The sequence below is a fragment of the Fukomys damarensis genome, unplaced genomic scaffold (genome assembly GCF_012274545.1).
Source record: "Fukomys damarensis isolate Sample0158 unplaced genomic scaffold, DMR_v1.0_HiC HiC_scaffold_37, whole genome shotgun sequence".
Lineage (NCBI taxonomy): Eukaryota > Metazoa > Chordata > Mammalia > Rodentia > Bathyergidae > Fukomys > Fukomys damarensis.
The window spans coordinates 27,995,809-28,010,821 of NW_022900949.1; the positions used below are offsets into that span (position 1 = coordinate 27,995,809).

The 15,013-nt window shown below is 37.7% G+C and overlaps 1 protein-coding gene across 1 annotated transcript; it reads right to left on the bottom strand.

The window, feature by feature from the left end:
* Window positions 1-5,884: 5,884 nt before the first annotated feature.
* LOC104867281 (glycine cleavage system H protein, mitochondrial) lies at window positions 5,885-6,253 on the bottom strand. The gene has a single exon (XM_010631608.1). It carries the CDS (start codon window positions 6,251-6,253, stop codon window positions 5,885-5,887), a length of 369 nt encoding a protein of 122 aa, XP_010629910.1.
* Window positions 6,254-15,013: the final 8,760 nt, after the last annotated feature.

The window sequence follows — 15,013 nt, forward strand, 5'->3', positions numbered from 1 at the left end:
AAAAAAAAATATATATATATATAGAGAGAGAGAGAGAGAAATGAAAAAGAGTTATTCATGCTAACGGGAAACGATATCAGAGAAAAATCTGAGTCTACTAAATTTTGCTTTTTTATATCTTCAAAAGATAATTTAAGCCCAGCATGGTGATGCACCTGTAATCCTAGCACTTGGGAGACTAAAGTAGGAGGATCACCGTGAGTTAGAGGCAGGTTTGTGCTACACAGTGAGTACAAGGCCAGCCTGAATGACACAGTGAGAACTTGACTCAAAAATTCAAAAATAAAAAATAAAAATTACTGTTTTAAGCAAAGATAATAGTGTATTGAGGGAGACTTAATCCATGTATATAGAATTAAAAGTAATGACAATAATACAAAAGCAGGAAGGAAAAATAGATTTTTTTCCATCTCAATGTTATAACTAAAATGTGGTAAAACATACACATTTGACATAAAATTTGCATTTAATCATTTAAAGTGTGAAATTCAGTGGCATTAAGAAATTCACAGTGCTGAGCACCCAGCACTCTGTTTCCATTTTTGCCATCATACACACCAAGCAGAAATTCTGTGCCCATGAAGAGTCAGTGTTTTGAACTGATTCAGGACATCCAGGCAGCCATGACAGCACAATGAAGACACTCTCAGAAGGCCCCTTCCAGAGCTGCTTCAAAAGGTAGCAAGAACGATGGGATGAGTGTGTGAACGAACAGCATTCATGGCAATGTGTCCTTTACTGTAATAATTTTTTAAATTAAATATTGTAGTTTTCAATCATACTGCATACCTCAGAGTAAAATTACTGGCTGTTCTTCTAACTCTGTGTTTGTTTTTTGTTTGTTTGTTTGTTTGTTTTGGTTTGTTTGTTACCGGGGGTCAAACACTATTTTAAATTCTCTCTCCAGCACTACATCTGGGTTTGAATGGCTCTGTATGCAGGACAACAGTTGTTCTGTCTCTGTCTCTGTCTCTGTCTCTGCCTCTCTCTGACAGCCATCAAAGTACTATCTGCTGGTGGTTTTGATGTACATGTCCCTAATGACTAATAATGCTGAACATTGTATATGCTTATTGGTCATTTGTGTATTTCTTTGGAGAGACATCTATTCAATTCTTTTCTTGCCCAGTTTTCAATCAGACTGTCTTTTTTGCTGTTGAGCTGAAGAGGTTCTTTACATATATTCTGGATATTAAACTTTTATTGTGTATATGATTTATGATATTTACCCCATTCTGTAAGTTATCTTTTCACTGTCTTGATAGTACCTTCTGATGCACAAAAACCATTAATTTCAGTGAAGTTCAGTCTATCAATTTTTATTTTGTTGGCCTGTAGTTTGAGTGTCATACTTGAAGGAGGCATTGCCAAACAAAGGTTATGAAAATTTGCTCCTATATTTTCTTCTAGTTTTATCTCTTAAATAAGTTAAGAATCTAGCTTCATTACTGCATGCAGATATTCAGTTTTCCCAACAGGATTTGTTGAAAAAATTGTCCTTTCACCATCAAGTGGCCTTGAAATTCTTGCCCAATATTAATTGGCCATAGGGCTGGAGATGTAGTACAGCAGTAGCGTGCTTGCCTCATACATAAAGCCGTAGGTTTGATTCCCAGCTCTGAAATCCACAAAAAGGAATTGACTATCGATGTAAAAGTTTATTTTTCAGCCCTCAATTCTAATCCACTGATCACTATATCTTTCCCTGTGCCAGTACCACATTTTTTATTTTATAGCTTTATAGTTAGTTTTGAATAGTGAAATTGGAAGTTCTTCAGATTTGCTCCCTCTCAAGACTGCTTGAGCAAACCCAAATGGGGTTCCTTGAAATGCCATGTGAATTTAAAATAGATTAACCATTTGTGCAAAACAAATGCTTGAGATTTGGACATCTGAATCTGCATGTCATTCTGAAAAGTATCATCACCTTAACAAAATTAAGTTTTCCAATCCATGAACATTGGATGCTTTCACATTTATTTATATCTTCTTTGATTTATTTAAGCATCATTTTATAGTTTTCACTGTACAAAACTCATATCTGCTTCATTAAATTTATTCCCAAGTGTTTTATTTTTAAGGCTGTTAAAACTAGGGCCTTTGCACTGAGCTATATCCCCAGATCTTTTTTTATTTTTTATTTTGTGACTAATTTTGCTGAATTTATTAGATTCAATCAGTTTTGGGTGTTTGTTTGTTTGTCTTTTCAGTACTGGGGATTGAACCACCAGGGGAGCATTGAGCTTTATCTCCAGCCCTTTTTAAATCTTATTTTAAGACAAAGTCTCACTAAGTAGCTCAGGCTGGCCTCAAATTCTCAGTCCTCCCGCCTCAGTCTCCTGAATACTTGAGTTTATAGGTGTGTACCACCACACCTAGCAATTTTTTTTTCTTTTTGGTATCAGGGATCAAATTCAGGTCCTTGTGCTTGCAAGGCAGGCAGCAGAACTACTGATCTAAATCCCTGGCTCACCTGGCATCTTTTAAAGAGGGTATCCTTCAGTTTTTATATATGTAAGAACATGTTGTCTGAAAAATTTTTTTCATTTTCATTTTGTTTCTTTTTTTTTTTTCTTTTTATTGAGGATATTGGTACAATCTAGGTATACAATACAGTTATATTCATCATTGGGATTCTGTACCTTTACATAATAGGTCTTGATTCTCATTTTTCCCCTTGTCCCTGCCCTCCCTTCACCCCCTCCTCCCCTCATTTTGTTTCTTTCCAAGCTTGATATTTTAAGTTCCCTTTTCTTACCTAATTTCTCTGGCTAGGACTCCTTGTACTATGTTGAATAAAGGTGGCAAAAATAGGCACCCTTGTTTTATCTCTGATCTCAGGAGAAAAGCTTTCAGCTTTTTGCTGTTTAGTACAATGCTAGCTGTGGATTTCATGTTACAAGGCCCTTATTGTGTTGAGGAGGAGTTGTTTCATTACTAGTTTATTCTGTCTTTTTATCATGAAAGGGTGTTGAATTTTGCCAGTGCCTTTTCTATGCTATGTATCCTGTGGTTTTTCTTTCTTTCATTCCATTAATACAGTGGATTCCACTGATTGTTGGTTGTATGTAAAATCACCTCTACAGTCTTGGGATAAATCTTTCTTGGTCATGGTGTATAATCCTTTCAAAATTCTGCTGACTGAGTTTGCTAGAATTTGTTGAAGATTTTTGCACCTACATTCATATAATCCATAGTTGAGTAGGTTTTGGTAGTTTGTGTGCATATAAGTTATCCAACTTGTTGGCACAAAATTGTTTATAATATGCTTCTACAATACTTTTTTCTGTAAAGTCAGTAATACTGCCCCTCCTTCATTTATGATTTAGTAATTCCACTTGTTTCTTAGTCATTTAGCTAAGATATGTCAATTTCATTGATCTTTTTTAAAAACCAACTTTTGGTTTTATTAATATTGTTATTTTTCTATCTTCCATTTTGTTTATTTTCACCCTAATTATTATTTCCTTCTTCCTGCTAGGCTGGGTTTAATTAACTCTTCCTTTTCTACTTGCTCAAGGTGTGCAGCTAGGACACTGATTGAGATCCTGTAAACATAGGTGTTTATAGCCATACATTTCCCTCTTGGGTCTTTTCATAGCATCCTATAAGTTTTAGTGTGTAATATTTTTCTTTTCATTCACTTTTATGCATTTTATAATTCCCTTGTGAGTTATCCTTTAGCCCTTTAATTGTTTAAATGCTGGTTGATTTTCACATATTTTTGTGTTTTCCTTGTAGGTGGATCAAGATTTTTCTTCTGGTCTAACATGTGTCCCATTCTGGTGAGTGTGTCTTGTGCCATTGAGCAGAGTGTGTGTTCCTACAGTTGCTGGGTGGAGTATTTTATATGTCTGTTAGGTCTAATTGGTTTATAATGTTGTTCAAGTCCTCTATTTCCTTATTGATTTTCTGTATGTTTGTAGTACCTGCTATTGAAGGTATGTTATTGCAATCTCCAAAAGTTACCACGGAACCATTTTCCCCTTCAATTTTGTCCAATTTTTGTTTTGCATAGTTTAGAACTCTATTACTAGCCAAATATAAGTCTATAATTATTGTATCTTCTTGATGAATTGAAATTGTATCAACATATAATGTCCCTCTATGTCTTTTGAAACTTTTTTGATTTACAGTCTATGTTGTTTGATATGAGAGCCAACTACAGTAATTCTCTTTTGGTTACTATTTGCATGGCCTGTCTTCTCCATCTTTTTCCTTTCAAACTCTTTGTGTTTTTGTATAAAATTATCTTGTAGACTCTGTAGGTAGATCATGTTTTCAAATCTATTCTGCCAATCTCCGCCTTTGAATTGTGCAAACTGATTATTAATAAAGAAGGACTTACTCTTGCTGCTCACCTATTTCACTTTTTGTGTTTCCTGTACTTTTTGTCCCTCCGCACCTCTATTACTGACATTTTGGAACTGAACTGGTTCTTTTTGCAGCATTCCATTTCGATTTGCTCATCTCTCCTTTCCGGTGTGAGGCTCTTTTTTCAGTGGCTAATTTGGAGATGACTATTAACATCGTAAGATTGTAACAACCTATTTTGAAAAAACACACTTGCTTTTAAGAGTATACATTCTAATCCTATACATATTTATTCCTCATCCTTTACAGTAGTTACCGTCACAGATTGTCTTTATACATTGTGTGCCTATTGACATGTATTTAAATAGGTGTTTTACGCATTTGTCTTTTAAAATGTATAGAAAAAAAGAGCAGTTACAAAGTAAACTAAAATGGCACTGGCTGTTATCTTTACCTATGAAGTTGCCTTTATCTTATTCTTGATGTGGCCTTAAGTTACTGTCTGGTCCCTTTTATCTCAGGCTGAAGGACTCTCTCTAGCTTTTCTTACAGAGAAAGTCTACCCACCCCCACCCCCAGCTTCTGTTTATCTGTGAAGATCTTGACTTTCTCTTATTTTTTTTCTTTCTTTTTTTTAATACCGGGGATCAAAATCCCTGGTCCAGACTTTCTCTTATTCTTGAAGCACAGTTTTCTCTGGAAATGGAATTCTTGGTTGACAGTGTTTTTCTTAAATATGTCTTCCCACTGCCTTGCAGCCTGCAGATTTCTGATGGGAAGTCAATTATTATTCTTACTCAGGACCCCTTTTGTGTGCAGGCGGGCGGGCGGGTTCTGTCTTGCTGCTTTGGCATGCCTTTGGAGTTTATCTTGCTTGGAGCTTGAGGACTGGACTTACTCATGTCTTCTATCAAAACTGAGAAGTTTCTTTCTTTCTTTTTTTGTTTTTGTTTTGTTTTGTTTTGCTTTGCTTTTTGTACCAGGGATCGAACTCCAGTCCTTGCGCCTGGGAGGCAGGCGGCGGCACCACTGAGCTAAATCCCCTGCTTGAGAAGTTCCTTTTTACAAGAAGTTGAATATTTTATTTCTTCTTGTGCTGCAAAGCTGTTGCTTCACCATGCAAAAACAATGCCAGTGTATTGTAAACCATGCAAGCGTTGTTCTTCATCTAACACTGTACAACTGAAGCCCACACTCCTCCACTCCTATCGCTTAAGTAGGAGAAATGGAGCAAGTTACAGTTATATAAGGCGTATGCTAATAATGTGGACCTTGAATCACATCATTTTTCTAACTAGTTTTTATCATGGATAATTTCATGAATTCTGATTATCAGAACCTAGAGCCTAGTCTAACGTCACAAGGTATATATTTAAGAAGATGCACATTGTGATTATCTGCCATCACTGGGGGGTTAAGGGGCATTTTCTTCCAGGACCAGTGTTGAGAGTGGCTTCCTTTCCATTGTTATACTGTCGCTGAAAGTTATCTCAGGTCTTCGCTCCCCGACGAAGCGCAGACAACTGTCCTGGAGGAAGTGATATTGCACTGGTTTGTTTAGGGTGCCACTTCAGTCCTCAGTAGATTTCTCATATTTTTTCAGAGGCTTCTTCACCCATCTAGTTCTGAAGGGTCTCTCGCTGTCGTCTTCGTCCGCCAGCCTCTTCATAACAGGTTTGCTGACAAGCCCTGGATTTTCAGCAAGTGCCTCACTAATTTCAGGGACTTCTCCTGAAAGAGGAGAATGGAGCCCACTGGCAGTTTTCACACTTTCCAAAGCACCAAATTCGTCTATGCTTTTTCCATTTTGGCCCAACCTCGGGCAGACAACCGGAAACATCTCCCACAGCTTCCGGTGCAAAGTCGCCGGTGCCCGCTGCTCCGTAGCATTTGCTGTTGTTATCCATTCGTGTGTCTCTGTGAATTTCCACACTTCCATCTGGCGGGGCGTGGTGGGCTCCAAGAAGCTTTGGTCACTATTTCTTTAATATTTTACTGTGGATTACTGTGGTTCTGCTCATTTTCCCTCATTGTTTTTCTTATACTCTGCAAACTGGATTATTTCAATTGCCGTGTTGTCACATTTGCTGATTTTGACTTTTGCTTGCTTGAATGTGCTTCTTGTTCCTTATTATATTTTTTAAAATGTCTTAGTTCCTGGACTTCTCACTTCTAGAATTTCTATTTTGTTTAATTTCTTTATCTTTATTCACATTTCTTAGTTGCTCATGTATCACTTTCACTGTCTTTTAGTTCTTCATCCATAGCTTCTTAACTGATGAAGCATATTTAAGACAGTTGATTTAATGGATTTAAGTATTGATTCCAATATCTGGACTTCCTTGGGGAGATTTTCTTTCAAACACTTTATATTTTCTTGTAAGCAAGCCACATTTCCCCACTTATTTGTATGCTTTTATTGTCTTTTTATTTAAATTTGGACCTTTTAAAATATTATAATGTGGTACTTTGGAAATCAGATACTACATCTGTCCTCAGGGATTGCTATTGGGGGCTGAAGTTGTCCAACTATTTCTTAGAAAATCGTATTCCTTGTTGTACATAGTCACTGAAGTCTCTGTTCTGTTATCTCTGAGGCCAGCCTCTGACCAGATAGTCTGCATCCAGAGAGAGAGAGAGAGAGGGCCTTCTGTCTCTATAAGCCTTCTGATAGATGCCAGGAAGCCACTAGAGAGTAAAAGGGCTGGAACAGAAACTAGTGTCTGTGCCCAGTCCAGTAGAGAACCACCAAACTAGCCAAAATGCACCACCCACTGAGGGCTGGCAGGTAATGCACATCCCTCATATTTTGGAGGATAAGGTCCTCACTGTCCACACTGGCTCCAGCCAGCCACCCAAGACATCCAGGCACCATCCCATGGCAGAGGGTGGTCTGTGGAAGGGGCAGGTCTCTGGGTCTCACATGCCACTCTCTTACCAAGGTTCGGCAGCTTCTTACCTCATCAAGTGACCCCTGGCTACTGTAAATGTCTGCTCAGGTTCCACAGCTCTGAAATAAGTGGTTCTGATCTTTTATTCCCCTTTCAGCTTAAAATTTGTCTTAGTGGAGTAGATGACCCTTAGAGTTTTCTACTCCAACATTTTCTGTGACCAGCAAATATATTATTTTAAGATCCTACATTATGTGGGAGAGATATATTATTTGGCTGTGATAATATAAAGACACATACTGCAAACTCAGAACAGACACAAAAAGGAGTAACAGCTAATATGTCAATTAAGGATAGAAAATAGTATTCTAAAAAAAGAGAAAATAGTATTCTAAAAATATTACATTAATCCAAAGAAGATAGGAAATGAGCTAAACAAAACCAAAAAAGGAGCAGTAAACGCAGGGGATAATTAAAAAGCAAGTAGCAAGATAACAGATCTGAACTCAACCATACCTATAATTACATGAAGCGTACAGGGTCTAAACATCCTAACTAAAGGACAGAAATTTTTATCTGGATTTTTAAAAATCCAAGTTGTATGCTGTCTACGTAAAGTACATTTAAATAGAAAGATATATATCGATAAAAGTACACCACCTAACATATACAAAGGATTCTAGTAAGTAAATAACAAAAGACAATGCCTTAAAGGGGGGTTGGGAGTGTAGTCCCACGGGAGGGAGGGTGCTTGCCCAAAGCTTCAAATTGAGGCATTTCTCCGCAGGAATACAAAAATGGTCAGTAAGGACATCAGAAGAAGCTTAGGATCATTACTCACCAGGGAAATGCAAATCAAAATCAAAATGTGATGCCCCTTCACATCCACTAGGATGACTGTAGGCACAAAATAATAACAAGTGTTGGTGAGAATAGGGAAAAAATGAAATTGTTATACACCGCTAAGTGAAATAGCCAGGTCACAAGTCAGGTTAATATAGAAAAATCAGCTATATGTCAGGAGAGTAGCAAGGAACAGTTGAAAAGTAAAAATTTTAAGTAGATTTATGTAACATGCCAAGATTACATAGCACCTGACCTCCAGACTCACTATAAATATATAATAACCAAGACAGTGTGGTATTAGCATATGGTTAGACCTATAACTCAATGGACCATATAAGTAATTCTGGAAGTAAAATCATGGATATATAGGTTCAACAAAGCATTCAACATATACTAACTAGGCAGTATTAATTGTAAATTTATAATGAAAAGTGAAGTATATTTTTGAGATTCTTGCACAGCGTTATGGCTTAGATCTAAAATGGCCCTCACAGGTCTCAAATGTTTGGAGACGGGACTTGGAAGGCAATTGGACCGTGGGGGCACTGTACTCATCACTGATAAGTTTCTAGCTATGTCCTGTGAAGAGATGGGGCTTGGCTGGAAGTGGGTCACTGGGGTTATGACTTTGGCAGGTGTAGCTCTCTGTCTCCTCCCTTCCTAAGTTCTGTTTCCAGTTGCTGAGAGATGAGCACCTGTCTCCCACCAGCCCCTGCCACCATGACATCTGTGCCTTGGAGCCAGCCAACCGTGGACTGAATCCTCTAAAACTACGAACCAAAATAAACCTCTCCTCCTTTAATCCGCAAGTGTCCGGCATTTTGTCCCAGGAGAATGAATGATACAAATAGGAAGTTATATAATTTAGGACATTAGAGTTAATAATTAACAAATAATGCAAAACCGATGACACTGCGTGCTTTTTGCTTTATCACTTCCTTGGTGGACATACATTGAAATGATGGGACACATATAAGCTTTGGAGTTAAACTTCATCATAGTCATGGCAAGAGCAATAACTAACATTTCAAAGGGCTTAGCAGGTTCCTGGCAGTGGTACAATAATCTGTGAAATGGTAATTATTATTATTACCCACCTTCCTGTAGATGAGGAAACTGAGGACTGGAAAAGGTAACTCTGTGTTTGCCTATTTTGTAATTCATAAAACCAGAAACTAAATACAAGTTTACTGATCCTGGAATCCAACTCCTAAACTATTTTACTGCCCCAAATTCCAGTTTACTGCTTATCAGCTGCGTGACCCACAGCAAACAACATAAGGCCCTGGTGCCTCAGGCAAAAGGCCTGAGGGCAAAAATAATTGAAAGAGGGCCCGTATAGAGATCAAATGAGATAATTTATATTAAAATCCCTGAGCACAGCTTTGGAAATACTACAATACAGATTAGTTTTTCTTTTCACTTTAGACTTAGTTAATAACATGTTTAATACAGGACTTTGTGAGGATCAAATGAAGGAATTATGTAAGAGTCCTTTGCAAGCAACAAAACACTAAATAAATTCTGATTATTATAAATATACAGAAACACAAGCCGAAACTAGTGGATTTAAAAATTCAGCATATAAAATGCAGGCTTCCAGGACTGCCCTAAAATAGTCCTTCCCAAACCTGGCCAACTGGCAGTTATCAGGGGAGTATTTGTAAAATCCAGGCTCTGGGTGGCACCCATCTGACAGACTTACTGAATCTGAGGCCCTGGGACCCAGATGATTCTACTGCATTGCCAGTTTGGAGCATGGTCATTATCAATACTTTTTTGTGTGTTTAGCAATCATTCAGCGTATTTCAGTTAAGTCAAAGCCCTGTGCAGGGTCCTAAGATCAATGTTTTCATCAGTGATATCAAGTATTCATTCATAATTGGAGCTTCTGAAGTATATAAAGGCATTCTCTGTCGTATCTTAAATATTCGTGATTTCTTGATAAAACCTTTTCTTGATAATATCAACCACTTCCCAATAAAACCATTGTTTACTAGTCAGGTTTCTCTAGAGAAACAGAACCAACAGGTTATATACAGTCGGCCCTCTTGTAGTCATAGTTTCTGGGTCTTTAGATTTAATCAATAGTGGATCAAAAATATTTTTAAATAAATAATTGATCAGTCTTAAACATGTATAAACATTTTTCTTGTCATGATTTCCTAAACAATACAGTATAACAACTATTTATATAGTATTAGATATTATAATTAATCTAGAGATGTGGGGGGAATACGTGCCGGATGATACTATTTTAGCTATTAAGGCATTTGAGCATCTATAGTTTTGGGTATCTGTGGGGGACCCTGAAACCAACCCCACATAGATGCTCAGGGATGATTGTGTCTGGGACCTGAACTAGATAAAAGCAAACAGAAATAGCATGCAAATGAGGACTCCCACACACAGAGAAGCACACCAAAGAGAACCACAATATCTGGGGAAAATCTATAGCATGATGAGGAGACAGCGAACTCAACACAGACATTAACCCTGAGCTGACCAGAGAAGAACACAGCGACTTTCATGAAGATGCTAACGAACATTCTGATGTAAATAGGTAGAATGACTGCAAAAAAACAAACAAGCCCCAAATAAACGAACCAGAAACCCCACAAAAGTCCTCATTCTATGGTCCACTGACAAGGGTGTTCAAACAATTTAGTGAAGAAAGATTAATCCCTTCAACAAATAGTGTTGGGATAACTGAATGTCAAAAGTTAAATCAAATCAAAGGCCTAACTGTTAGCGTTAACAGGAGAAAGCCTTCTGAGAACAATACAGATACAGATCTTTCTGCCACCTGAAGTACAAGCAACCATAGGAGAAAAACAGGGAAGTGGAACTTCATCAAAAATTTTTTTAAGATTGTGTTTCAGAAACACTACCAAGAAAGTGACGATAGCCCATGGAACGGGAGGAAATATTTGCATATTACATAACTGATAAGGGTCTAGTATTCAAAATATATAAAGAATTCTACAAATTCAGCAATAAAAAGACAGATAACTCAATTTCAAAATAGGCAAAAATCTGAGTAGACATTTCTTCGAAGAAGATAAACCAATGGCAAACAGGCACAGGAAAAGACACTTTGTTACCCAATAGGAAACTGAAAATCACAAGCACAGGGAAATGCCACTTCATACTAAGGAGCTTATAATTAAAAAGGCACAGAATAACGAGTATGGGCAAGGATGTGGATGGAGAAAACGGAATTTTTACACTGCCAGTAGCGCTGTAAAGCAGTACGACTGCTTTGGAAATAACCTGGTAATTCTTCAAAAAGTCAAACAGAGAGATACCATGTGATCCAGCGATTCCACTTCTGTTACATGCCCAGGAGAAATGAAAACATGTGTCTCCAAAACCAACCTTTCATATAAATATTTATAACAACCCTGGAGTCAAAACAAGCCAAGTGCTCCTTAAGTGATGACTTGGTAAATAAAATGTGGTGCAACTATACAATAGAATACAACTTGGCAATAAAAAGAATAAAGCACCGATACATACTACAGCATGGATGAACTCTGAAAACCGAATAAAGAAGGCAGACACCAAAAACCGCATCTGCCTGACTCCTTTTGTATAGAATTATCTGTCACAGGCAGATCTCAAGACATAAGGTGGATTAGCTGTTGCCTAGAGCTGGGGGAATAATTGCTAGTAGATAACAGTTTCTTTTTAGGGTGATGAAAGGTTCTAAACTTAGACTGTGGTATCAGCTGCACGACTCTGTAAGTATACTAAAAAATATTGATTGGGCTACTTTAAATGAGTGAATTGTATAGTCATTTAATCCTGTCTCAATAGAGTTGTTAACACATGCGCATCGTAACTGCTACTCTAATAATAAAAGAAAAATTAAAAACCCAATAAATACAAGCTAAGAGAAGGCCCAAGATAAAGAATAAACATTTCTTAACTTATCCAAAAGAAAATATGAAAGGAAGGTCAAAAAGGATTCAGGACCTACTAGACAAAAAGGAAAAAATGAGGTGACAGATAAGCCCCAAATATACAGCAATTACATTAGTTGTAAATTAATAAGCTGATTTAAAAGATAGAAGTTTTCAAAGTAAATTATAAACAGTCCAATTATATGTTGTTTACAAGATACTCTGTGTCCCTACAATATTCATTACAGTATCACAGAAAGGTTGCACAAAAAAGGCCACAAAAGATAGAGGATGTGTGCACTAACCAAAAGGGACTGTTGTAACAATAATACTACTACAGAAAGTAGAACTACCAACATTTAGAACAAAAAAAGGGATATAGCTACAAGATATTATAGACAAAATACTGTGGAATCTTAAAATGAATAAATTTCTAGTAAAACACAACCTACCAAACTGACAAAGAAGACATAGAAAATGTAAATCATGTTATATGACTAAAGAAACTAAATTGCAGCCAGGTGTAGAAATGCAACCTGTAATGCCAGCACTCAGGAGGCTGAGGCAGGATTGCTGTGAGTTCAACGCCAGCCTGGGTTACACAGCGAGTTGAAGACCAGCTTAAACTACATATTGAGATCCTGTCTGAAAGGAAGGAAGGAAGGAAAAAAGAAAGAAAGAAAGATCCCCGGTACCGAAAAAAAAAAAAAAAGAAAGAAACAAAGAAAATTCCAGGCTCAGATGATTCCATCAGTAAGTTTTCACAAATATTTAAGGAAAAATAACATCATCACTCTAATCAAAACCTTCTCAGAGAAAATAAAGAGGGATCATTTTTCAAATGATTTTATAAGGATAATGTAATAATGGCACCAAAACTAGAGAGGGACATCATGACAAAAGAAAATTATACTCTAGCTTATATATGTAGATACAAAGAATTGAAAACATTGGAAAATCAAATCAAGTGTGATGTAAAGAGGCTAGGACATTGCAACCAAGCCTGGTTTGTTTCAGGAATGTAAAGTTGATTTACAATTTGAAAACTAAATAATCTAAATTCGTAAATTAACAGTACAGGCGTTCTTCATTTGATGACTGTTCAGATTTATGACCCAAGCACAATCTTTGAACTTGCAACCTGTGGCTCAGACTTACGATGTCTTTTTTTTTGGACAGCTGTGCACATCTTGTTTGTAGACTCTCCGTGTCTCATTTGTGTGTGTGCAGTACACCTTGTTTGTGTAGCACTGTAACTTTTGCTGGTGGTGCTGTGCAGCACTGTAGTTTCATGTGAGGTTATACATTACAGTACTGCATGTAAGAGTTATGCAAATAAAAGCAAAGTCATCTCAAGCTGGTGTTTCTTTCAATGATGCCTCTGTTCTGAATATCATAATGTACATACAACAGACAACTCATTCTCAACTAATTCAACTAACAACCTACCTGCAGAGGCTGAACTAGGTCGTTACACAAGGGATGTCTGTATAAGAAAGAAAACCCATGCGGTTAGCTAATAGATGGAGAGATGTCATTTGAGAAAATTCCATTATTGATTTTAAACAACATTTAACAAACTAAGAATATAGAGAAACTTCCTCAATCTGATAAAAGGTATGTAAAACAAACAAACAAACAAACAAACAGAAAAGCAACCAAACAGAGAAAAACAGAGAGCAAGGTCCCGAATTCAATCTCCGGTATGCAAAAACAAAAAACTAGCCGATATTGAATGGTAAAATATTGAGAACTTTCCCCCTTGAAATCAGAAACAAGACAAGCACATCCTCTATACCACTTCAGTCGTCATTTTATTGGAATTTCTAGCCACCAAATAAGGCAGAAGGAAAAAAAAGAACACAGAATGGAAAGGGAGAAACGAAGCTGTCAGCCCCAGATGACGGGGCGGGCCGTGCACCATCCAAAAGTTTCTCCAGACGAACTACTGCAAATGAGCAAAGTTAGAGACATCTCCAGGCATCGGGTCAATACACAAAAATATCGGTGGCATTTCTGTACTCCAGACAGAAACAAGAGGACACAAATGACAGTCTTCACAACAGGAAAAAAAAATCAAATACTCAAGAAGAAAAAAATCTAGCAACCGACGTGGAAGACCTCTACGTAGAAAACCACAAAACGTTACTCAGGGGAATTAGAGAGGGTCTAGATCAGTGGGGCCTGCCATATTTATGTCTGGGAGGCTCGATATTATAAAGATACTGCTACTTCCCAATAGGCCTCTGCAGTCAATGCAACCCTGATCAAACTGACAAAGCAAAAATGACAAAGAAAGTTCACACGAAGACACCCTGGGGAGCCAGGCTGCAAGACAAGGAAGCTTCCATAAAACTACAGCAATTCGGGCCACATGCCAGGCACAAAGGGTGGGCCAACAGAACACAGCAGAGTTCAGGCGCAGACTCCTGGTCGATGCCAAGGCCGTGCTGCGATACAGTAGGTAACAAGGGGTCTTCTCAATTCATGGTGTGCGACCAGTTTGATATCTACAGGGAACATCATCAGTTCCACCCAGGCAATCTTCTCCACACCCCACTCCTGTACCAAGGATGAAACCCAGGGCCTCACACACGTTAGTAAAGCACTGTCAGCCGAGCCACATCCCCAGCTCTTCAGAAACACTCTTCAGGCTGGTCCGGCTGGACTCAGACTTTCAATCTTTCCGCCTCAGCTTCCCAAATAGCTAGAGTTACAGGTGTGCATCATTGCATCTAGTGCGAGCACTTTCTTAAACAGGAACAGAAAGCTATAGCCATTAGGAAAGGTTGATGATTGTGATTTAATTAAAATCAAACCATTTCATCAGCAGACAAAAAGGAAACGAGAGCCTAAAAAAATTATAATGGGCTACAAAGAGCAGTTCTTTCTGATAGGCAACATACACGTCTATGCACAAAAAACCCAAAATTCCTAAACAGGTAGCTGACGAAAGAATTCAGCAAGATTATTAATAAGAAGATGAATACTTTTTTAAAAAATCCAGGCTGGGGTGTAGCTTGGTGGTAGAGCAAGTGCACAGCCCTGGGTTCCCTG

What these genes read in the sequence shown, in the direction of transcription:
- LOC104867281 (XM_010631608.1), bottom strand. Translation starts at nt 6,253, where the DNA reads ATGGAAGTGTGGAAATTCACAGAGACACACGAATGGATAACAACAGCA.